Here is a 24,977-nt window from a genome sequence, read left to right as displayed (position 1 = left end):
ACTAAAAAACCGCATTGAATTATAAACTCATTTCAAACAAAACGAGCAGAACATTAATCTTGAACACGTAGAACAGATATTGAATTTTGATATCAGTTTGCTATGAGAGTACTTCACGTCAGCAACGTTGTACTGCCCCTCGTGAGTTATTCTAGACACAGCACGAACTTAGGACATTGGGTTATCCAGAGTATCAGAAAGAATCATGCTCTTTTATATGTATGTGTGTTGAAAGAGGTAGTATATTACAGTACCTCTGTGATTTAGAGTACGAGACCGTAAATATATGTATGTTTATATACATATCTCAATTCATTAATATTGTATTAGTCCAAAAACAATTATTATCTCCTATTGAAGCTTATTTTGATTGGGCACATCTCCGTCTCATCGTTTTCAAGCAGAAGATATTTTTCTAACTATTATTGTATATATATGCACTGGCGTTTTCTATATATCCTATTATTTAGTGCACAGCTGATTCGTGTCTGATGTTTATTTCGTCTCTCCATATTATTTTCTCAGTTGAAACGTTTCATATGACACTGCAGACTGCGTATCACCATTTCAGCATAAACAATTCAGCACACGCTCACGGTACTAGTGGTAGACGTGCAGTATCAAGTACGCGAACGAAACGTGCAGATTTGATTTCCGTGTCAAATATTAGCATACCTACTTGTCATAGTAAACATGTATACTACAGTATATTGTTCTGGTGTCATACATAGGTGCGATGTTTTCTCGTGCCACTTCGTGGTAAGGCGCGAGCCCTCCGTGTGTACACATAGTGTGATCCCCATATCCAAGTCACTACAACGATGATATATCTTGGACGACAAGCTGTCTCACTGTCTCACAAAACATATATATAGGACTTCTAATTAATACTTTGTATAGATCGAATTACAGGAAGACGTATATGGCAGTAGGAGTAAGCAAACAGTACCGTAGGGTTTACATGACCATTAATTAATTTAACTGGGATAGAAAATGGGACAAAATGTAAATGAAACTGCTGACTCGGGGGAAATTGTAGTAATATATTGCGCAGTCGTATATGAACTGCTTATGGATATAATATACACTGGGAAAGTTAAATATGATCAATGCGACTCACTTTTTCTTACATAGTTAAATACGTGGCTGGTACTATGTACGACTGCTAATTTAGGGATTGATACATTTAAAAACAAATATTGCAGAAAGAAATCAGAGTATCAGTAAATAATATGTATTTTATCCTTTTTGACATGATTAATTTTAAATAATTATAGCGGTTCCTGTATGTTAACCATCTCCACAACCGCTACAATATCAAGCTCAATTTTGTTCCTATCAAAATATCAAGTTGTAGCGATAACCAGTTAATTAATTTTAAGCTTGAATAATGCAATGGTTGTAAAATTATCCTGTCGTAATTTGTAAAATAAATCGCCTCCAAAATAATATTGAACAGTAGCATCAGTCAAATATCACGGGGTAAGGGAACTAACTCGTGTTAAAAACGTGATAACAAAGTTCACCTGGGACGCATAATGGTTACGGATAAGAAATGTTTAAAAGTTCGTCTTTTTATATTCCATTTTTTTTTCTTGATAGTGTCCATTTCAGTTTCCGTTTGGTTGCTTTTTGAGAAGTGTGAAGAAAAAATTATCCTGTCGTAATTTGTAAAATAAATCGCCTCCAAAATAATATTGAACAGTAGCATCAGTCAAATATCACGGGGTAAGGGAACTAACTCGTGTTAAAAACGTGATAACAAAGTTCACCTGGGACGCATAATGGTTACGGATAAGAAATGTTTAAAAGTTCGTCTTTTTATATTCCATTTTTTTTCAAATCACAATAACATGTATAACAGTATACATTTGAAAATATACAAATACATAAATTTAAGATTTGCATAGTGCATTGATTGTACGACATAAAAAGAATAAATTAAGAAGCTTAAGAAAGATCCAGTCTCTTGATAGTGTCCATTTCAGTTTCCGTTTGGTTGCTTTTTGAGAAGTGTGAAGAAAAAGACATCGACATTCGATGATTTTGGAACAGGACGGGATTTCATCTTTGCATTAACATTTGTAAATATACTGGTTTATTAGTAAGAAAGCTAATGTCCCCAATTATCATCATGTCGTAAAAACAAAAAGACTGAAACATATGGGTGGCCATGGTATCATCAACTTTGCTTCTCTCAATTTAATCAAATGTTTGTCTACGTGTATACAGTCCCATGATGTTTTAAAGTGTCCTTTTTTATTACAAAAAAACAAACTAGTTCTGTTTCGACAATATTTATTTTCATTAGCAATGTATTCGCGATTATAATTCTATGCATTAAATAAAATTGGAAACATTGTAAAGCGGTAACGCCCGTTACAGAAAACGTCTGAGTGAAAAAATGATGTCACTGTGATCTGGGTACAGTTATCTTCCAATGTCAATATGTTATTGAGAATTTATTTGTACTTCTCAAGCAAAATATTACTAAATACTTTAATAACTCTTTCAGTTACCTTCATATAAATGATATGTGTATTATTTAATCCTTGTTAACTTTCTATTATTTAACCTTATAATTACATTCGTAATGGCATGGATAAATATTTTTGATCTGCAAGTGGAACTTCTTTTGAAAGGATTTAAAAGTGAGATCGAAACATCCCAATTCGTCATGTAAATCAATTACAAAAAAAATACATCTGCTTTTACCCCACTGCTGTGTATGAAGCACTTCATATTCGTTTTAATGTATTTGTTGTTACAGATAGGTTACAAAATATTTTCTAATATTAAATTTCCTGGGGTTGTGTTGCTATCTTCTTGCAAAGAGCTCCAAATATTAAAACAATACTCCAAAAGATCTTCAAATATATGTTTGTCTGTTTAAAGCTTACTTAAAAATAAAATTTTAATCTTCAAATTTCTGAAAATGAAAGTACAACGGTATATAGACAGGAACGGTCGTGATCTGTGGTTTAAATATACGCCATACAGTCTATATTTTTTCTTGATTTAAATGTCTGTTTAAAAACATAACTATTGATCCTTTTATCACTGATTATTTAGTTAATTGATTTGTTATATCCTAATGTACTACGACTACTGAAAGTTTGTTATCCTGCCCTCGGGCAGAGACGTATTTATATCACCACTCCATTGATCTTATACGTTTCTACTTTGACTTTAACCTTTTGTATTAAATCTGCTACTGCTTACATGTTAAATTATAAAGAAAGAAAGAAAAAATACGTGTGTATTGGTGTACATAGGCGAATTGTAGTTACTTCCCTTTGTCCTCTTCTTGACGAAGTGAGGCAAGTAACCCCCTTATCAAAATAAATCCCCGGATGTAAACAAAATGGAGGACAAGGAAAGGTGAACGAGTGAAAATATAAGTTATTTTAACTACATTTGATGTAGGAAACGTCATAATATGGCCCATCACGCGCGATTAGGGCCTTTTTATGATCCCAAATTGGAACAGGGAGTTTTAAGTCAAACACTTAGAGAGACGTCACCGCGGAAATGGGACCTCGGTACAGAAAGGGGTCACCAAACATGGACACCAACAAGTTTTGACAGAACACTCACTACTTTTGGCAAGTCAGAGTAAGTGTTCATGATGTGTATGCGGTAAATAATCGGTGTAAACAGTTCAGTTTTATATTTGATGTGCTACGGATTTGAAATATGTGCTCATTTTTGTGATTACACGGCCTGAATCTCCGAGTAAATGGAGTGAATGCACTGATTGAACACAATAACAAAGCAGTGTCTGTATCGGATTACATGCCCACAGACAGGTAGTCCGTTTGTCTCAGGCAGTCACTGACTCACTATAAGCTAGGAAGCAACCCCAAGATAGATACGCTGCACGACCGACGACACATCGTTGCAAAGCTTGTGTTGTTTTTATGACCATAATCCCGTCACAGTGTTGTGACTGGCTGTGGGAGATTATTGTTGTTTGTTTAATGAGATTGTTTACACAAATGCAAAAGTGAGACCTTTAAATACGAAAATAAACTTAAGCTGTGAAATCCTTCTTAAATTCGGATTGAATTCTTAAGCTTTATCAGATAAACTAAAAAATAAAATGTTGCATACTCAATTACATATACAACACTTCAATTGTAGTGATATATATATATTATATATATTTGTATGTTATGTATAATTGAAAATTGAGTGTAACATAGATGTAATCCATGGAGGAGAGCTATACCTTCGGCAACATTGAGAGTTGCAGTTTCAGTTTAACAATACATGCTCATGCCATATTTATTGATTAACAAAATCAAACTGACCGACATGGTCATGAAGTTCTCTTGAAAAAAAGTTGCCATGGACATGTATAGTGAACAGTTTATTGTGTAAAGTTTTTTTTGGAGTCCAGTCCTTTTCTACTGTATGGATGGCCTATCTTCTTAACTTTTAATATTTCCAGAAAATCTATGAGACCTGCATGTACATATGTTGTATAAAAATTCTAGAAATATTTATCCTCTCTTTCTGGTTACAAAGAAAAATGGTAGTGACTGTACATAAGTAAACCCTATAAAATATTGTACATCTGATCTCCTCATATATTTTCTCTTCATAAAAAATGCATGTACCTCTGTGCTAGACAGAATGACCCCGTCAGTTTTAGCCAGTTCATTTCAAATCTATCTCTGGATAATGCTCATTTTATGATGGTCTTGATTCTTTTTATTCACATATAACAATTGGCATAATGCAGTATTTAAACTGCTAGACTAATTGAGTATCAATTGTTTAATGTGCACATGAAAGTCAGGGATTTTTGGGAGCTTAGAAAATCAGATTTTCACTAAAGTTTTGGGTGAAAACATAATTGATTCATAGACATAACATGTCCTTCCAAAACCAGGAGTCAGGAACATATTGTCAAGAGTCTGCCAAAAGGTCTGAAAGTCAATTACAATCTTAGTTCAATATGCTGATCTGAATTAATAATTCATGTACACAGTGTACATATGTATTACGAACACCCAATTGCAAGTTCACATTGATGCAATACTTTGTATAAAGCAATAGAAAGAAGACAGAAATGTTATGGTAGAGTCTCTGAGTCAGTATTTGGTTTGAAAATATGATCAAATGCATTCTAAATAGCAAGCTTGATAATATAATACACAACATGATGGTAAATTTAGTTTCATGCATTTTATTAGTTCTATACATTTGTTTCTGTAATATATTTTCAGTAAAGTTCAGGAGAGTTGGACTTCACATGTGAGACAGCAAGGAGATCTGTTCTATGTTGATGTAAATGGAAGTCATGGCAATGGACATGTTCAGCAGCCGCCACATCCCAGCAGTGGATCATTTCACCACAGCAACGGCTCACTGGACCACAGTGATGACTCCAACCAAACCTTCAGCAGCAGGCTAGGGGAGCCTCCAAAAAATAACTTCTATAAAGGAAGGCAAAATGGTCTTCATACAGATACAGGGGCACAGAGGCCAAAGGTCAATGGACATGTTCAGACCAATGGTAGTAGTTTTGGTTCAAATGGTTATCATAAAAACCAATCTAAGTATATTTCCCAAGACTTTGATGATGAATATGTTGAGTTGGACAGGAATGGCTATAATTCATGGACCTCTTCTCCACAGATCAACAACAAATATCATAACACAAAGCAGGATGTGAATAACCAAGAACATGGTGACAAGATAAAGCATGTGTATTTATCACCTAATTACAAAAACTGTAAAAATGGCCAAATGTCAGGTATTAAAATGTGTGAGAAGATGTTTGGAATTAAATTGTGTCAATATAATGACAAGACACGCATCAACAACAACAATAATGTTGTAAAGGACAGAAAAGTTATTGTGCAAGCTGTAGTTCCCGGGAGTGCAGCAGAAAAGTGTCGGCAGATACACAGAGGTAGGCAGCCATGCATGTCACATAAAAGTAATGGTGCAGAAAAGTGTCCTTAATAGATATAATTTAAAAGTGCAAACTGGTTACCTGTTTGCAAATATAATACCTGAAAACCTGAAATACAAGTGAAAAAGTTCTGTACTTAACAGATGTATCTGTATAGCTTTCATATCAGAATACAGATAGACAACAACGTTTGTATGAATTTAAGAACAACTCTTAGATCTGTTGACTGTTGAATATTATTTTTGTACAGCGAAAGCAAGCTGGATGTACATGTTGAGTCTGTATTATACCAGTAGTTTCAAGCCTAATCAACAGTGGTTTTTCCTTTGTAGGTGATATGATGTTGGGTATTAATGATATGGAAGTTTCCTGGGTGAACCTTGATAAAACCTTCAATTCCATTTCAAACAAAAAGGTAAGGAAGATGAATGTATCTAGAAATATCATCATACATTTTTACTACAGCGTGTATATGATAAATTATGAACAGTGTATGTTCAATAGTATTATGTCTTGATGTTAATTTTAAACTTCTGATACACATGGAAACTATATCCGGGGGGGGGGCTTGTATGTTTATTATATGTATTACATACCTAATTCTTAAATGGACCTTTAAATTAAAACTGTAATGAAGGTAAACTAACCAATATAATTATGATCTGAGTGTGCATTAAGTCTGAATGTTGCTGATATCCAAAACCAAAACAATTTTCACATTTTCATATCTATAATCTAATATAAGTCATGCTTGTTTCATTTCAGGTAAAAGTGACATTCCAGGTGCCTGTTGTGATTGGTCCTCAGACACCCCCACCAGTGCCACTCCCTACATATATACATTCCTTGCCCCCAAAAGTCCCACCTCGACAAGAGGGAGAGGACATTGTCCAGCTGGTGACGGGCACCACCACTGGGGTACTATCCAGCAAATTCCAATCTTGCCTATGCTCGTTTATGTACCTTACGCTGGAGGACACAGGCAGTGAATCAGAAAATCATAGAGTAAGTCTCTATCTGTATTAATATTACTACGTGGTGGCACCAGGTTCATGAGCAATCTCAATTACTAGAATTGTCGAAACATTCAGATTTTAGCCATATGTCATCACATGTGAGATGAAGAAATGGGCACAAATCACATTTTGTTTTTCATAAACTACAGATCTATAATGAAATTATTCCATTATTATTTCATTGTTTTAAGGATGATTTTCTGACTTGATTCTGATTAATTTTTTATAGGATGACATTCTTTATATGTTCCCTCGGGATGACAACATTGCAACAGAAATTAGAGGTTTATTCTTAACCCTATGTGGGGTCCTGCCAGAGGTCACTGGTACTGCAGTACAAACATCCACTCTACTGTACAAAGGACAATATATCCACACAGTGTACAGTCGATATGGAAAGGATTTACTGGTTATAGCCATGCCTGCTAACAGGTAAGTTTTGAAAGAAACACTACTTTGGTTTTGTACTTTGTATCTTTTATGAAATAATAATTCTAACTTGCATAAGAATGATGTAACTTTAAATGGGTATAGAATGTAGAATATTTTATAAGGATTTTTTCTAGAAATCTGGAAATCAAGTAAAATTTGAGAGGAGGATGTATGTTCTCTGTCCCTAGTATAGTAAAGCACTGTATAGATGATCTGAAGTGTACAATGTGATGACAGCTCTATCTATGTGTGTTCCAGAGTACCCCTTCAATACCTCCACTGTATCAAGTCTGAGCTACAACAGGTGATGGATCTCCTATTCAGCTCAACGTCAAGGTAAGCTTTACACACCTTGTTACAGGGTCATTAGGTCTGACATTTATAAAACAGAAATTACATATATAGAGATGTTTGAGAAAATATAGTCATACCTCTACAATATAGAATTTCCTAATGAGACACCTTTTTGTTTGAGATTCATTAATTAGTTTTTACATTAATTTGGCCAAAACAGTATTGTAGTCCACCTAACATTTCTATTCCATCATCAATGCTTAAGAAATGTTACTTGTTGGTATTAAACATTCATTAGACTATAAATATGTTTGGCAGGTGTTGTTGTAGCTAAAATGTATTCCAGCATGGTTAACACTACATGAAATACTACTTTTATCTGTTACTGACTAAAGTCCCCCCCTCCCCCCCCCTTTTCTGTATTTCTGTTTCAAAACATATGATACAGAAACTGTTAGCTTTGTTTGGCTTCCTTTATCATTTTTATACATTTTAAATAGATGCTTCCTTGCGTCATATTCCTGGTGATTAATTTACATATCAAACTTATAATGATTTTTTTTTCATTTCTTTTTTTATTTCCTTTTTCAGGGCATTCAGGAAACCCAGACATAAAAGTCACCTGGACCAGCTGTTCAGTCTGACACTTAACAAGATTTTTGGTTCTGATAGCTTCAACAATACCTCTAGTCCGTCCTATAAGGCCCTGTGTGGCTCCGTCCCCGGTACCAAGTCATTGGAATTATCACAGGAGAACAAGGTATTGTAAAACATCTAGATCTTTGATTATTAGCATATCAGTATTGTTAGTATTCACATTTATTCATGAGCATATTCATTTAGTTTCATTTTCACAAATTTTTGTGGGATGATACTACCTATATAAGAGACCATATAGTAAAATCTATTTTGTAATGTTGTCAGGTAAGACAGCTGTACAGTTAACTGAAGAATTTTACATATTTACATTTGCTTGGCATTGCCCCTCAGTAAATTTTTTGTAACTTAGTTCTGACAGAAATGTCTGAGGATTTGATGAGCAAATAAAAACAATTATCAGATGATTTTCAGAATTAATGAAAAAATACAAATAAACTTCAAGAAATTTCTAGTATGATTCTAAATAGGATTGCAGGCAAAAAAACAACTGTGCAAGTAACAATGCAGCTTGATCATGTTTAGTTTGTGCATGTTTTATGTTGTGAATTCATTTGAAATAGATGTGTGATTTTGTTGCAGGTTCTTTGTGATGAAATACTCAGTGAGTTTGAAGCAGCAGATTTTGATGACTTGGTAAGAGTTTGTTAATTTATTGCTAATGGTTATAATTTCTGTAATACCTGTGTGACTAAAAGGAACATTTTGGTATTGTGAACAAAAATTGTGGTTTATATATGAGAATTATTAAGAAAGACTATAAGCTAATATAAATAACCTACACTTTTCTTTTATACTAGAATGAGATTGTTATCTATGTTGTTATCATTATGAGTGTTTCTTTAACATGGTTAATTTTCACTGCAGGAAGAAGATTTGCCATTTGACAGAAGAACATTTACAATACTGGGCACTTGCTTATTCTATAAGGTGATTATTGACATCCGAGGAAAACAGATTTATTAAAGAAAAAAGACAAAAAGAAATTGGGAAGAATTATTGTGATGTTATGAACTAGATTGTTGATTCACAGTTTATTGATTTAACATTGATAAGAAATTATGTTGATGTCCACTAATATCCTATTAAATCCTAATAAATTAACATTTCTATAATTTATAAAAACTGATTATTATTATAAGCTTTAGGTAAAGACAACAATTTAAGAGGTGTCATGTTCCTTTTTGATTTGGTTGTAGAGTTAAAAAATATAAATAATTAGTAATCTTTTTGTGGGCGGTGTGAAGATATATGTGTATTACGTATACTATAACTGTGTATTTATCAGGAGTACCTGCTGTCTAACCACATGGCAGCAGAAGACCTGCGTGATGTCCACCTGTTTCTGAAGTACCACTGCCTATTACATCTGGTGTCCAAACAGAATGTTGAGGAACTGGTTGTTTGGAGGGAGGTGTTCCCATCCCGGCTCTGTCGACCCTCCCAGGCCTCTCCTGTGGGCTACAATGAGCCTTCTGGGCGCTGGTTCCTCCTAATAGTAGGAATAGTGAGTTAGATTTCTGTCTATACAATTCATTGTTGTCTCCCTCTTATATATGGGTATAGTTCAAGGAATTCAGTAAAATTTGTTATTCCAATGAAGAATCAAACAGTTGTCTTTTGATTAGAAGTACATTCAAAGTGCCTTTTACTGTTAACAGAATAGTTTCCTGCTAGGAACCTTGCTTGAGACAGGAGGATGTGCAAGGACAATTGACGGAAACCCTCGCCCCGATCCTTTCTACATCAGTCAGGCTAAGGCAACTTTACTACAGCTGGAGACTGATGATGTAGCCATGGCAGAGTGTTGTGAGAACAGGTGAGGTCGCCAGTACCCGGTATAAAATATAATTCTCTTTAACTGTAGATTCTTGTGGCTGCCTTCACCAGAGCATAAAATCTGCAAATGATGACTTTAATTTGTTTTCTGAAATTATATTTGCTACTTATGGTATTAATTTATTTTGTAGTTTTGTTCTGCTGAAGTTTTTTGCAGAAGTAGGACCTACTGCTACTGCCTTAGTTAAGGTTGTACAATAAGCAGAGTTAGATTTGTTAATTTATGAAAACAGATACTGTAAACAATATCATTATTTTTCCCCTTCAAAATATGAAATGTTTGGCCCCATTGTAGTCTTAAATTGGTGGCTTGTTAAAAAGTGTCAAGGTTGGCAATACTTTCTTGGTAGAAAGATAGTCTAGGAAATCACCACAAATTAATATATGAACAAAATCTCTAGATAGAAAAAGTTTAAAGTATGATTTGTGTGTGCTAGATTGAGCTCTGAGAAAAGTGGCCCATCCCTTGCCAGTGCCGATGCTCTGATGCTTGGCACCAAACCAAAGAGAGAAGATACAACACCATCAAAATCTCAAGGATCACCAAAGTCTCGTAAGGATAATAATGTTCTTGACTAGAATTTCTACATCACTGCTCTAGCAATCCCACACTTGTGGTCTGGGCTATACATGTTTGCTTTGCATTTCACAGACATCTCATAGATTTAACACAAAATGGTGAAATTCTTGCTGAACTACTTTATTTAAATATTCAAATTTTCAAGTTATTATTTCTCATTTGCTTGGCATTTGTACTCTCCTTTATTGTCAAATTTAAATTTGTTGCAAGTGAAATGTTGTGTTATCTGTTGTAGTGTCGTTGCACAGCTATTAGATTTGTTTACTTTTATGCACTTGTATATTTTATGCACCTTGTGTCACTTTATCTTTCACTTCGTTTATCCATCCTTTATATCCTGACTTACATTGTATGTACATGTATCAACCTTGTAGCTAGAAGTGATATCAGGATATTTGCCTGTAAGTCAAGTATAGCTTAACGACACAGAAAGCTTATATATATCTACATTTGTAATAGAACATGACTTTAAAATACTCATACAAATGTACTACAAACCATTGAAAAATGAAAGAAATGGCAATCAAATATTATCCTTAAAACTGTAAGTACTGAACTGTATGACTAAGTGTGGCTTCCATTGATATATGTGATCAGTATGCAGTAATCCCGACAACATTCTTAAGGAAGGCGCATGCTAACAGAAAGTAATTGTTTAAATAAGTTTTTGATTAAAATTCTTTGTATACGTGTGAAATAAACCAAATTCCTGCTCTAATGAACTCGAACTGGGGTACATGCATATTGATTGTCACTAGCCTGTGTCTGTCTCGTTGGCGGCCAATAGAAATCAATGTCGTCTGTGGCAGTCCTAGTGCTATGATTCAGATTGACAGGTGAATTTGCTTTGGTTGTCGTGGCAATGCTATGTAAATATGTGTTTGTAGAGTAGTAAATGTCCATATGTGTATAGTCATTTCACCTGTCATGTAAAATATATATATATATAACAAAAAGTCTACCAGTGTGGTAATCACGCCTGTTACACAAGCACTGCTTCGTCTCTTTATCACCTGCCTCTTTCCTTGCCTCAACAGCCGCTGTAACTGCTAGAGCTGCTCCTGACTCCTCATGGCCGCTAGGCTCTTATTATGTCACTAATAGAACATACTTCTATAGTGAGTATCTGACATCACCCATTCAACTTCATTCTGTAGTAGAAAATTAGTCATCAGTGTAGAAATGTATACATTTATTTACTTTCAGATCAAGCTATACATGTATTTTACTTTCACAGTTTTTAGACTGATAATATAATTTATAATGCATTATAATGTAGTATGCTTCACAGAAAACTAAACTGAAGGATACCTTTAGGTGAAGTATTAATCTAAACATGATTATTAAATTGATGAATTTCAGAAAGTCTAGATTTTCTTTTCCATGCCTTGAGATAGTTCAAGTATGATTTACTTATCAATTAAATATTTCTGAATACATTGATGTAAGAGAATATTGTTTATGTCTCCAGCTCTTGCAGTCTATGATAAGGAGTTGTTATCAATATGATATGGTTTTGTAGGTCATGATGAACAAGAAGTGGACAGGATTTCTCATGGTAAGGGTACAGCTTACACAGGAAGTGAGACGTCCACCCCAGTAATGAGACGACAGGGCAGTAAACTATCCTATGGGTCCAATGACTCTGGCGGCAGTGGTAGTAGTGCAGGTGTCAGCCGGGGCAACACAGTAAGTCTTTTACACTGCTCAGCGTTTGTGTACATAAATTAAAGACTAAATATATGTTGAAGTTTTACCTGAGTAAGTGTTGGTCTATTATGGTTGTTTCAAAAATATTCTACAGATTATGAGTCCAAGAAATAATGAAATAAAGACCAAAGCCATTTTTATATGCCCATAATGGACCCGATAACAATAAAAAAAAAAAAATGGACATAGAAGCTACGGTTCCCGCAGCTACAAAATAACATGCGCCATAAACACAGTAAATGAAAGGCAAGGTCACAGTAAAAAACAAAACAGTGGCAGTTGACATATTTGTATCATATGTCACTACCTGCTTCCAATATACCAATACCCTTCCGAGGGTCTGACGTGCATATAATGCTTCCGCTCGAGGTGCTTTTGATTGGGAATATGTTAATGTGATGTTTTTCTGTAGAATATATATCTGATGCACGTGTATTCTTTGTTACAGAGTAAGACCCTTAGTAAAGCCGGGTCAGTGTTTGACATGGTCAGTATGAACCAGAGTCTGACCACAGTGTCGGATGAGAACAAGTCTGTCTACCCCATCAAGTGAGTAAACTACTGATGATAAGATAAGATGAAGTAATCAAGTCAGTAAACACACTTAACATGAAGTTTAACAACTGGAGTGATGGAAAACTTAAAGCCAGTTGTGTAATTTGCTGATTAGTACATACGTGTGGGTTTAAAGTTAAGTTGAACATGTACACCACCCAATGTGATGGTCATACCACATAGCTATGTAATTATATAAGATTTAAGTGAAGAAAATAACAAGTTTTATTTCAAAATTGTGTCGATGTGATATTTAAAGCTTATTTTACGTTTGTATCACTCCAGGGTCACTAAAGGAGTAGACAATGTGTTGTTTCACTATCTCAATTTTGACGGCATGGAGGGAGTGTATGTATGCCCCACTTCTCAGGAGATGAGCATGTCTCAGGGAGCGTTGCATGCTCAAGTCCTACACAATTTCAGCACCTCTTGTCTACAACTACGCGAAAAGTTCCAGCGGAGCAACATGGTGAGTGAATAATCTCCATCAACGCATGTAATGTATCAAAATCATATTAACAGGGTGTGTTTTTTTCAGTTCTTTTGTTGTGATTATGCCATATGTTGTTCATGTGTAATTGCTTAACCCTTTCACCCCTATGTAACTTTAGTAGACTCTACCATGCGCCGATATGGATGAGTCCATTATGGTCTGCGGTGGTGAAAGGGTTAAGTATTGCTTGGGAAATAATTGTAGATCAATAGGTATGTTCTCTAAAGAAACATGAAGATAACATGAGGTAAATTTTTACCTGTCATAGTTTGATCTTTGTCAAAAAAAGTCCCTTTAAATTTAGCTTAGGGTGGAGAAAAAGCCTTTTTACCTAAAACAGACTGATTCTGTTTTCCTTGTTAATGTTCTTACCAGGGCTTCGTTAATCTATTGGTAATTTAGAATAACACCAAATTATTTCACTGATTTCTTTTGGGATGTTTTGGAAATATAGATATTCATAGACTTCATTTGTAGGAATAAAAAGGATCATATTGAAGAAAAATAGGGACATACAAATACTAGTTTCGTTTAACAGTCACAATTTTGAACATACTTGTCATACAGAAGTTTTGTGACAGGTATGAGAAAGAATATAAACAACATGTTCAGATTTTGTTTTGATTTATTTTGAACAGAATCCAGAAACAACATGCAAGCACAGATTTGGTGAGGATAACACCTTCAAGCATGTTCAGGAGCAAGGCACATTGTTCCAGTACAAACCAAGTGTAGCACCAGACACCAAGAAAGTGCCTCCAGCTCACAGTTACTGGGTCATTGGGTATGTAGGCGTGTTACATAACAGAGGGACAGGCACAGGGGGCACATGTAGTTAAGTTGATAGGAAATGAAGTGGTGGATAATTTCATATTTCAGCATTTTTATAGGAGGCAACATGAGAAAATTTATTGTGAGTGGTGGACGTCACAAAAAAGTGCCTATCCCCACAACACACATTTTCCTACATATTCTATTTTTAGCTCACCGGGTCCGAAGGACCAAGGTGAGCTTATGCCATACTGTGGTGTCCGTCGGTCTGTCATCCGTACGTCAACAATTTCTTTAAACAACTTCTTCTTCTTACCACTGATTAGAATTTAACTAAATTTGACTGGAAGCATCCCTATTTGGTGGGGATTCAAAATTGTACAAATGGTGGGGCTGACCTCCCATGGGGGCTGAGGGGTGGGGCCAAAAGGGGGCAATTTGGATATATTGCTTTAAGTAACTTCTTCTCTGGAACTAAGAGATGGATATCAACCATATTTGCCTGGAAGCATCCCTAGGTGTAGGGATTCAAAATCGTAATAATGGTTGGTCTGACCCCCCAGGGAGCTGAGGGGCAGGGCAAAAAGGGGGCAAATTGGTTATATTGCTATAACAACTTCTTCTGTAGAACTATGCCATGGATATCGATCATATTTGGTCAGAAGCATTCATGGAGGCAGGGATTCAAAATTGTACAAATGGTGGAGCTGACCCCCAAGGGGGCTAAGGGCAGGGCCAAAAAGGGTTATTTGGCTATGTTGCTTTAAGCGACTTCTTTGGAACTAAGAGATGGATATCAACCATATTTGACTGGAAGCTTCCCTAGGTGGTGGGGATTCAAAATTGTACAAATGGTGGGGCTGACCCCTCGGGCTAAGGGGTGGGGCCAAAACAAGTTTATTACTTGGAAATGGTTGAGATCCCCACTGTATAACCATATACATGTATACAATTGCTGAGTATAAAGAGATGAATGCACATATGCTTCCAGGATGGCCTTGGGGGCTGCCCCACCCTTGGAGACTTAACCTCTGGGTCATAACTTCAAAATGGTTGAGATCCCCACCCCAAAACTATAACTAAAAATGCTGGGCAAAAAGAGACAAATGCAGTCATGATATTAAAAATGATCCTGGGGTCTGGCCACAACCCTAGGGACCTAGTTTCTGAGTCACAGCTTGGGAACAGTTGAGATCCCCACCCCATAACCATACATATAATTGCTGGGCATGGAAAATCTAATACAGATATGCTACAAGGATTAGCCTTGGGGGTCTGGCATATTCCCTTGGATCTCATTTGGAGAATATTTTGCCATGACTGCTTAGATATCCAGGTGAGCGATACAGGCCCTCTGGGCCTCTTGTTATTTCTGCCAAAGCCAGAGTAAGGTAAAAGAATAAGATGATTGTGTGGACGGTAACATGTTTTTCTCTGAATCAGTGAGGCAGAATATCACTAATGGAGGTGAAATATTTCTAAAGCTCAATTGTAAAATAAATAGAGTTAAGATTTTATTGAGGACATTTGTATGTTGTAGACGGCGTTACCCTGGCAACAGAGAGTTATTTGTGTGCTTCCATGAAAGTGTGCCACAGACAGCCATAGAACTAGCATTTCGCATGGACTTTGGCTCCTGACGACCCAACTGAAATTGTTCCACAGACAGCCATAGGATTAGCATTCCGCATGGACTTTGGCTCCTGACGACCAAACTGAAATTGTTCCACAGACAGCCATAGGATTAGCATTACGCATGGACTTTGGCTCCTGATGACCCAAATGCAATGCAGTGGGTCATGGAGATCAGAATTTATTCCACAGATTGGGTAGCTTCTGGCTGGCCAGTGCAAAATTTTCCTTGAAAACCATTTCATTCCATGAGGATTTTTTTTCTGTCATTGATGCCCAGAATGCCCAGAGTTTGTCGAATACGACTAATTGGGGTCAAGCTGTTGAAGCAATATCACTTGCCATCGTAACCTCAACTGAAGCAATGGATTTGTCATACATGTGGCTATCCTATAGCGTGTATAGACAAGCTGTGAAACCATCCTGTGACTTCTCTGATCATGGAACACGCTTCAAATCATGCATAATATTGAGGATTCCAATCCGACAAAACCATAACATAATAGTAGAATTGGTGCAATCATTTATTCTCTGTATTGTGTTAAGCAAATCTATGGGTGATCCTGCATCGCAATAGTTCACCATGTTTTGTAGGAAGATTACAGGGTTTTAAAGTTCCAATGAATATTGTAAAAAGCCTTCTTTTATTTAATTTAGTCTATAAAATCAATGATTAGTGCTTTAGGAGGGCTGATAATAAAGGACCATCAAGATAAAAAAATATCAAGATAAAAATATTGAATGAATACCATACTTATTAGTATTGACATTCTCTCAATGCACACTTCCATTATTTAAAAGGTGAAAACTGGCAGTGCTTTTCACAAGGATGTTCTAATTGCTTCCGTCCACATTTACTACATTTATATTGTTTGTTATAAGATATTTATATTTACAGTGAATCTTGTGCTTTTCATGATCAGTGTAGAATGTCATTGATAACCCTGATGATATCTGGAAACAAATACTTGAGCAATAAACTGCGACAGATAAGGGAATGGACCATAGATGGGTGAAGAGAAGGTAAATGACAATACGGCCTACTTATTTAATTAATATATATTGATATTTATTGCTTTGTAATTATTTAATAGCATTAAAGTGTAAAATCAAATACCTGTGGTATTTAATATTTACAACATTATTTGATTTGAATATATACCAGTATTTTATGGTGTCAGCTAGCTTTTAGGCTTGAAAGATGTTTGTATAAAAGGACATACGGTATTATTATACTTTGTGCAAAAATAATTTATATAGCTTTCATATTTGATATTAAATGTTGATATACATAAAGTTGTAGTCGTTTGATAATATTATGTAGTGTTTTGAGATTCGTGCCCATGTCTTGTGTATGTAGGTGTGGAGTTTTACTGTGTTGTGTGTATGACTGGTGTGATGTGAATTGTTTTGAGGGTTCATTGTTTGTATCAGTGTTATTTTGTGTGGAGTTTAAACACCTGTGGATTATTATACAGGTGAACGTGTAGCAGTGTACTATGATTATAATGACTGTGATATGTGCCAAATTTTACATACCTGTGATATAGTTATTTAAATCATCATTAGTGAGTGTGTGTCATTATTTTCACATATTTGTGTCAAACCTTTATCGGTATGTAGAACACTGTGTATTTACATCACTCTAGTAATTCCTCAGATGAAATGTGTTACACAACAGAGAAGTCCAATGGGAAGTTTAAGTCTTTGCAACCTTACTGTTGATGTAGTATATTTCTAAATTATTTTTGATGAAAAGCAACTTTGAAAGGAACAGAAAACTTACAATTTAAGTGAAAGTTTTTGTGTATGCAATGGGTATGTCCTCAGCTGGACACTAAATAGCTGTTAATTTTAAAGTTGACTTCTGTAAAAACCTTCATTATCAAAACCTGCTGTTATCATTTCTACTCATTACAAAGCTTGAACTTGTGTCAATAGTTCAGTTTAATATTGTTTAAAAACTGTACATCTAGGTAAGGAACATGATGTTTTATTTGTCATGTCATAAAAATTAACATATCACAAGCTGAAATCATTTTTTGGCCATTTTCATCCCAACATAGGCCAGTTAGATGGAGTTTCTCTTCCTAAATAAAGATAATTCCACAATATTTTGTGACAGTCCTCTATTGTGAGGGAAAGCGTTAACTGGTCAAGTTACCCTCAATGAGAGGGACGACCAGATGTGTAGGATCAATATCCGTCCACTTGATACACAAGATGATCAACCTGCTGACATTATGGAGATAACGTTAGGAATCTTACCTGTCATTCCACATAGACGGTGCTATACTTGGATAATAATGTGTTCATTCCACATGTAAATCAGGTCAGGGTTGTAAAAATGTGTCCTTCTCCAGTTTAACCACCAAGTTAGTTCTCACTTTGCCATATTACTGTTAGAAAGTAACTACTTATACTTATTTACTATTATTCTGCATTAAGACAATAAACAGCAAATATTGTTAAACTTTTTACTTATATCTATACTTGTTGGTACTGGCTGATAACAATTTATACATGTATGAACTGATGTGCTTCATATAATATTCCAATATTATTCCGTAAATGATTTGTAAATGCTGTAATTGGAAATTTGATTTGTTTAAAAAATTCGATCTTGCAACACAAACTTCATTCTTTAGCAGTTTAAATAAAGAAAAAATGCGAGGCAGACTCTTTTGATAGTGCATTATTTTGTACATCTTTGTAAATTTAAGATGCCTCCGCTATTAGAAAAATAATCCTTCTAGTGCTAAAATATTTCAAAATTCCACCAGCTTATAGCGTACAAAGAATTTGTCACTGGTTCTTTTTCCGAAGACTTTGACTATAGAGTAACAGGTTACTCTTGCCATATCATAAGCTCACATCCGTCATTTCATGCCAACGTTACATGAAAAGTCATACTTATTTTATTTTATGTATTTTTTAAAAATTTAATGCATATATCCAGATATGATTTAATCTACCTCTTACTTTCTGTTTCGTAAATGTCGTGATTGATAATGGCGTCTCTTATAACCTTAATGCAGGTTATAGCTGTACTATACGTATACCTGGTATATATTAATGGGAGGGGAATTTTTGCCTGTAATGTTTTGCACCTTTGGGTCCAATTTTGTTTGGAAAAATAATTTGAGAACAGGGTGAAACTTTGAGAAGATTTTGCTCCTTTCATAAGAAAAAAATGTTATCTTGGTATATCGCAAGCAAATATTTATGAAAATATTTCAAGAACTAAATTTTTCCGATTTTTCTATTGATGAATATCACCTTAACAACAGATTGGATAGTCTTAAATATTCTGTGCTAGGACATATATGTAATAGTATTTAATGTTACTGTTTTGTGTCAGAAATATTTGATTTTTTCAACATTGATGTACCAGGTATGTAATGTGTGCAAGTAGAATGATATTTGATGTTTATCAATTCACTGTTCATGAAATACATCCTTTCTTCAATTGAAACCCAACTAAATATTAGCAATTATATCTTCATTTGAAGTAAGAGCTCACTTTGTTACCTCAGCACCGCTAACTGTTTGTATTACCGTCTATAACTAAGGTCTTGTGACCTCAAACTACATGTATTACTCATATTCCGTAGAAATATGCCATCTACTGAAACACAACCTGTAGATTACATTTGTTGATGAAGTCATGTATGAAACCATTGTTATGAATAAAATTCAAGTCAGTAATGATTTGAAAACATGAAACATTCTTTGGAGTTCCACTTTTCATTCCCTTTAGAGTCACATCTGCGAAGAGGTTTACTTTAAAGGTCACAGAGGTCAAATATGTCAACTTCATACATCTTCTGATGAACCAAAAGGTTTAGGACTGTGATATTTGGCTGTAGCTTTCTTAGATTGAGCCAAACGAAGTTTGTGAACAAAAATGATCTTGACGTCCTTACAAGGTCACTAAGGTCAAATATGTCAAAAACTTCAAAACAACTTTTTTTGAAGAACAGAAAGGCTTAGAATCATGATATATGGCTGATAGCTTCCCAGGTTGGAAGACATTGACCCACATTCATGGTCACAGATCTGTGGTCAAATATGTCAAAAACTTCAAATGTCTTCTTCTGAGGAACCAAAAGGCACAGGGTCTTGGATTATTGCTTGTAGATTCCTGGGATAGAGCCTGGCAAAGTTTGGGAACAAAAATTACTTTGACCTACTTTCAAAGTCACAGAGGTCAGATGTGTCAAAAACTTCAAATGCCCTACAAGATACAAGAAACTGAGAGCTATTATTGCGACAAACATATGTGAAATAACATTATATTACAAGTAAAGGGAGATAATCACATATATTAATAAAAAGCAGTAATAATTATCACAGGAAAGGAAAGTATCCATATCCCAGGTTTCTAAGTGATCGGTAGTCCCCTACCAACAAAGGCCCCCGGGATATGACCCTTTTGAAAAAATAAATATATAAAAATAGTGTTAATATATGAAAAGCATCAAATGTGAATCACAGTTGAGTAGTATTCAAAATAAGGAAATAAAAGACATGGTTAATAGTGAATGAATACTTGTATATCACACAAGAATTACTTAGGACTTAGGATTAAAACACTATGAGGTGGAATATACATACAATGCTAATATAGCAAAGAATAAAAAATGACAGAATATACACTATTATTGATCATTCTAAATTACCAAAATCTTGATTCAAATTAGTTCGTGTTTTCATCTAGGACAGTTTGGTACATGTAAGAATAATAAAATGATGTATAACTTGTGACATTCTACTCCATATTCATCGAGTCATCGTCAAAAGTGAGTTCACGAGACATACCGCTGAATAAAGTCTGTCGTGATAATGAACATTATCTGTTCCTGATGGTAATGTAACCTATTTTCTATTTTGATGAGATATATTATTTGATAGAAAAAGTGTTTATTTCTATAGTATGGATTACGCTCTCCAGTCAAAATATACACATAGACCAATAAGCTAGGCTACCGGCTAATATGGATAATTGTTTATATATTTTGCAATTTGTGCAAAATGAGGGTTTTTGACGTAAATGCCGAAATTTCCCCAAATTAAAGCTTAAGGTAACAAAGAGTGAAGGAATTTATGGCAGAATAATATATAAGATGTTTTTTCTGTTTTCAGTCGTCTTGAACAGTTAATTTAATTCCATTCTTAGTTATATTTTTGCGGCATGGATATGCATACTGTTGTATGCCGCAAACTTTATGAACGACTCATTTTTAAAGGAAACGGAAACCGTTTCCCAAGCCGATATCCGTAAGTTATTTCCGTAAACAAGATCGTTCCCACAGTTATATCAGTGTATAAACAACATAATATAACTTAACACGGAACGGTAGTTCCTTCTATTGATAAAATACACTGTATTACTGTCTCTATTCCTCTTTGTGCACTAATAAAAGTATTCAAGTAAACCTTTCGTACTTTTGTGACCGACTTTAACTAAGTATGGTGTATCATTGTGTACATAACGTGTGACATATGTACAGTCTCTGATAAAAGTATTTGAAATATCGATTATGAAAATACCCTGTGTGATGTTACAAGACTAAATAAATTATCTAACAAATAACTGTTCTGACATTAAAAGCTGTTTAAATATATATAGCTATCGAGAGCTATTATTGCGACAAACATATGTAAAATAACAATTACATATTATATTACAAGTAAAGGGAGATAATCACATATATTAATAAAAAGCAGTAATAATTATCACAGGAAAGGAAAGTATCCATATCCCAGGTTTCTAAGTGATTGGGAGTCCCCTACCTACAAAGGCCCCCGGGATATGACCCTTTTGAAAAAATAAATATATAAAAATAGTGTTAATATATGAAAAGCATTAAATGTGAATCACAGTTGAGTAGTATTCAGAATAAGTAAATAAAAGACATGGTTAATAGTGAATGAATACTTGTATATCACACAAGAATTACTTCAGACTTAGAATTAAAACACTATGAAGTGGAATATACTTATAATGCTAATATAGCAAAGAATAAAAAATGTCAGAATATGCACTATTATTGATTAATCTAAATTACCAAAATCTTCATTCAAATTAGTTCGTGTTTTCATCTAGGACAGTTTGGTACATGTAAGAATAATAAAATGATGTATAACTTGTGACATTCTACTCCATATTCATCGAGTCATCGTCAAAAGTGAGTTCACGAGACATACCGCTGAATAAAGTCTGTCGTGATAATGAACATTATCTGTTCCTGATGGTAATGTAACCTATTTTCTATTTTGATGAGATATATTATTTGATAGAAAAAGTGTTTATTTCTATAGTATGGATTACGCTCTCCAGTCAAAATATACACATAGACCAATAAGCTAGGCTACCGGCTAATATGGATAATTGTTTATATATTTTGCAATTTGTGCAAAATGAGGGTTTTTGACGTAAATGCCGAAATTTCCCCAAATTAAAGCTTAAGGTAACAAAGAGTGAAGGAATTTATGGCAGAATAATATATAAGATGTTTTTTCTGTTTTCAGTCGTCTTGAACAGTTAATTTAATTCCATTCTTAGTTATATTTTTGCGGCATGGATATGCATACTGTTGTATGCCGCAAACTTTATGAACGACTCATTTTTAAAGGAAACGGAAACCGTTTCCCAAGCCGATATCCGTAAGTTATTTCCGTAAACAAGATCGTTCCCACAGTTATATCAGTGTATAAACAACATAATATAACTTAACACGGAACGGTAGTTCCTTCTATTGATAAAATACACTGTATTACTGTCTCTATTCCTCTTTGTGCACTAATAAAAGTATTCAAGTAAACCTTTCGTACTTTTGTGACCGACTTTAACTAAGTATGGTGTATCATTGTGTACATAACGTGTGACATATGTACAGTCTCTGATAAAAGTATTTGAAATATCGATTATGAAAATACCCTGTGTGATGTTACAAGACTAAATAAATTATCTTACAAATAACTGTTCTGACATTAAAAGCTGTTTAAATATATATAGCTATCGAGAGCTATTATTGCGACAAACATATGTAAAATAACAATTACATATTATATTACAAGTAAAGGGAGATAATCACATATATTAATAAAAAGCAGTAATAATTATCACAGGAAAGGAAAGTATCCATATCCCAGGTTTCTAAGTGATTGGGAGTCCCCTACCTACAAAGGCCCCCGGGATATGACCCTTTTGAAAAAATAAATATATAAAAATAGTGTTAATATATGAAAAGCATTAAATGTGAATCACAGTTGAGTAGTATTCAGAATAAGTAAATAAAAGACATGGTTAATAGTGAATGAATACTTGTATATCACACAAGAATTACTTCAGACTTAGAATTAAAACACTATGAAGTGGAATATACATATAATGCTAATATAGCAAAGAATAAAAAATGTCAGAATATGCACTATTATTGATTAATCTAAATTACCAAAATCTTTATTCAAATTAGTTCGTGTTTTCATCTAGGACAGTTTGGTACATGTAAGAATAATAAAATGATGTATAACTTGTGACATTCTACTCCATATTCATCGAGTCATCGTCAAAAGTGAGTTCACGAGACATACCGCTGAATAAAGTCTGTCGTGATAATGAACATTATCTGTTCCTGATGGTAATGTAACCTATTTTCTATTTTGATGAGATATATTATTTGATGAGATATATTATTTGATGAGATATATTATTTGATAGAAAAAGCGTTTATTTCTATAGTATGGATTACGCTCTCCAGTCAAAATATACACATAGACCAATAAGCTAGGCTACCGGCTAATATGGATAATTGTTTATATATTTTGCAATTTGTGCAAAATGAGGGTTTTTGACGTAAATGCCGAAATTTCCCCAAATTAAAGCTTAAGGTAACAAAGAGTGAAGGAATTAATGGCAGAATAATATATAAGATGTTTTTTTCTGTTTTCAGTCGTCTTGAACAGTTAATTTAATTCCATTCTTAGCTATATTTTTGCGGCATGGATATGCGTACTGTTGTATGCCGCAAATTTTATGAACGACTCATTTTTAAAAGGAAACGGAAACCGTTTCCCAAGCCGATATCCGTAAGTTATTTCCGTAAACAAGATCGTTTCCACAGTTATATCAGTGTATAAACAACATAATATAACTTAACACGGAACGGTAGTTCCTTCTATTGATAAAATACACTGTATTACTGTCTCTATTCCTCTTTGTGCACTAATAAAAGTATTCAAGTAAACCTTTCGTACTTTTGTGACCGAGTTTATCTAAGTATGGTGTATCATGGTGTACATAACGTGTGACATATGTACAGTCTCTGATAACAGTATTTGAAATATCTATTATGAAAATACCCTGTGTGATGTTACAAGACTAAATAAATTATCTAAAAGACAATTGTTCTGACATTAAAAGCTGTTTAAACATATATATGCATAACAAATATACAGTTGCTATTTTTACACATATCGTTCATTCAGAAAGAAAAAAAGTAAATATTAATTTCATAATATGGTCATTTTGTCCACTTAGGTCTCAACAGTCGAAAAGAAGGAAAATGGACCTTTAGAGTATTCTGACACATGTAAAAATAAAATAAAATGGAAAGTGTTATGTGTGACGTTTCGATGACTAGTACGGTATGTTCTCCGTCACCTTCATCGGAAAAAAACCCACTTTTGTCTGATGAAGGTGACATAGTTCATACCGTACTAGTTATCGAAACGTCACATATAAACACTTAATGGTTGTGCTACATGAATATTTCATATGTCCATAGAACCCTTGTTACTTTACAATTAGAAAAAGTTTAGCTACGCCATATACTTTATGTTTTAATTAGTCATGTAAACCGATATTACAGAAACATATCTAGCTGCAAGGTTACGGCCATCTTCTACCAGCACAGTCAACCCCCTTGTTACGTAAAATCTAGTCACTCGCACTACGAAGAAAGAGTGCATCTATTCTACTGCATTATATGACCGTTTCGTCAGTTAAGGACTCGTCAGTGTTACTAAAGGTCGAAATAATGAGAATATATTTCAAAGTGGTACGAA

General features: G+C 34.3%; 1 protein-coding gene across 7 annotated transcripts in view; it reads left to right on the top strand.

Moving 5' to 3' along the window:
* Positions 1-19,628, top strand: part of LOC110458661 (protein inturned-like) — a 50,274-nt gene extending 30,646 nt beyond the window's left edge. For 5 of the 7 annotated variants that reach the window (XM_021510473.1, XM_021510475.1, XM_021510477.1 and 2 more), the window contains exons 3-19: positions 5,235-5,923; positions 6,259-6,341; positions 6,692-6,931; positions 7,172-7,374; positions 7,633-7,710; positions 8,260-8,428; positions 8,908-8,961; positions 9,193-9,255; positions 9,614-9,832; positions 9,987-10,144; positions 10,602-10,717; positions 11,782-11,862; positions 12,267-12,433; positions 12,903-13,003; positions 13,295-13,478; positions 14,141-14,286; positions 15,814-19,628. In XM_021510473.1, the coding sequence (XP_021366148.1) occupies positions 5,235-5,923; positions 6,259-6,341; positions 6,692-6,931; positions 7,172-7,374; positions 7,633-7,710; positions 8,260-8,428; positions 8,908-8,961; positions 9,193-9,255; positions 9,614-9,832; positions 9,987-10,144; positions 10,602-10,717; positions 11,782-11,862; positions 12,267-12,433; positions 12,903-13,003; positions 13,295-13,478; positions 14,141-14,286; positions 15,814-15,913 (2,851 nt within the window). In that variant the 3' untranslated portion in view covers positions 15,914-19,628. Of the gene's footprint in view, positions 1-3,325; positions 3,616-5,234; positions 5,924-6,258; positions 6,342-6,691; positions 6,932-7,171; positions 7,375-7,632; positions 7,711-8,259; positions 8,429-8,907; positions 8,962-9,192; positions 9,256-9,613; positions 9,833-9,986; positions 10,145-10,601; positions 10,718-11,781; positions 11,863-12,266; positions 12,434-12,902; positions 13,004-13,294; positions 13,479-14,140; positions 14,287-15,813 lie in introns of those variants that run through there. The other 2 variants (XM_021510472.1, XM_021510478.1) reach the window with 2 other exon arrangements.
* The last annotated feature ends 5,349 nt before the right edge of the window (positions 19,629-24,977 follow it).

This window comes from Mizuhopecten yessoensis, unplaced genomic scaffold (genome assembly GCF_002113885.1).
Source record: "Mizuhopecten yessoensis strain PY_sf001 unplaced genomic scaffold, ASM211388v2 scaffold9685, whole genome shotgun sequence".
Lineage (NCBI taxonomy): Eukaryota > Metazoa > Mollusca > Bivalvia > Pectinida > Pectinidae > Mizuhopecten > Mizuhopecten yessoensis.
Note: the sequence above shows the minus strand (reverse complement) of the source record. Positions and strands in the feature narration are given on the sequence as shown.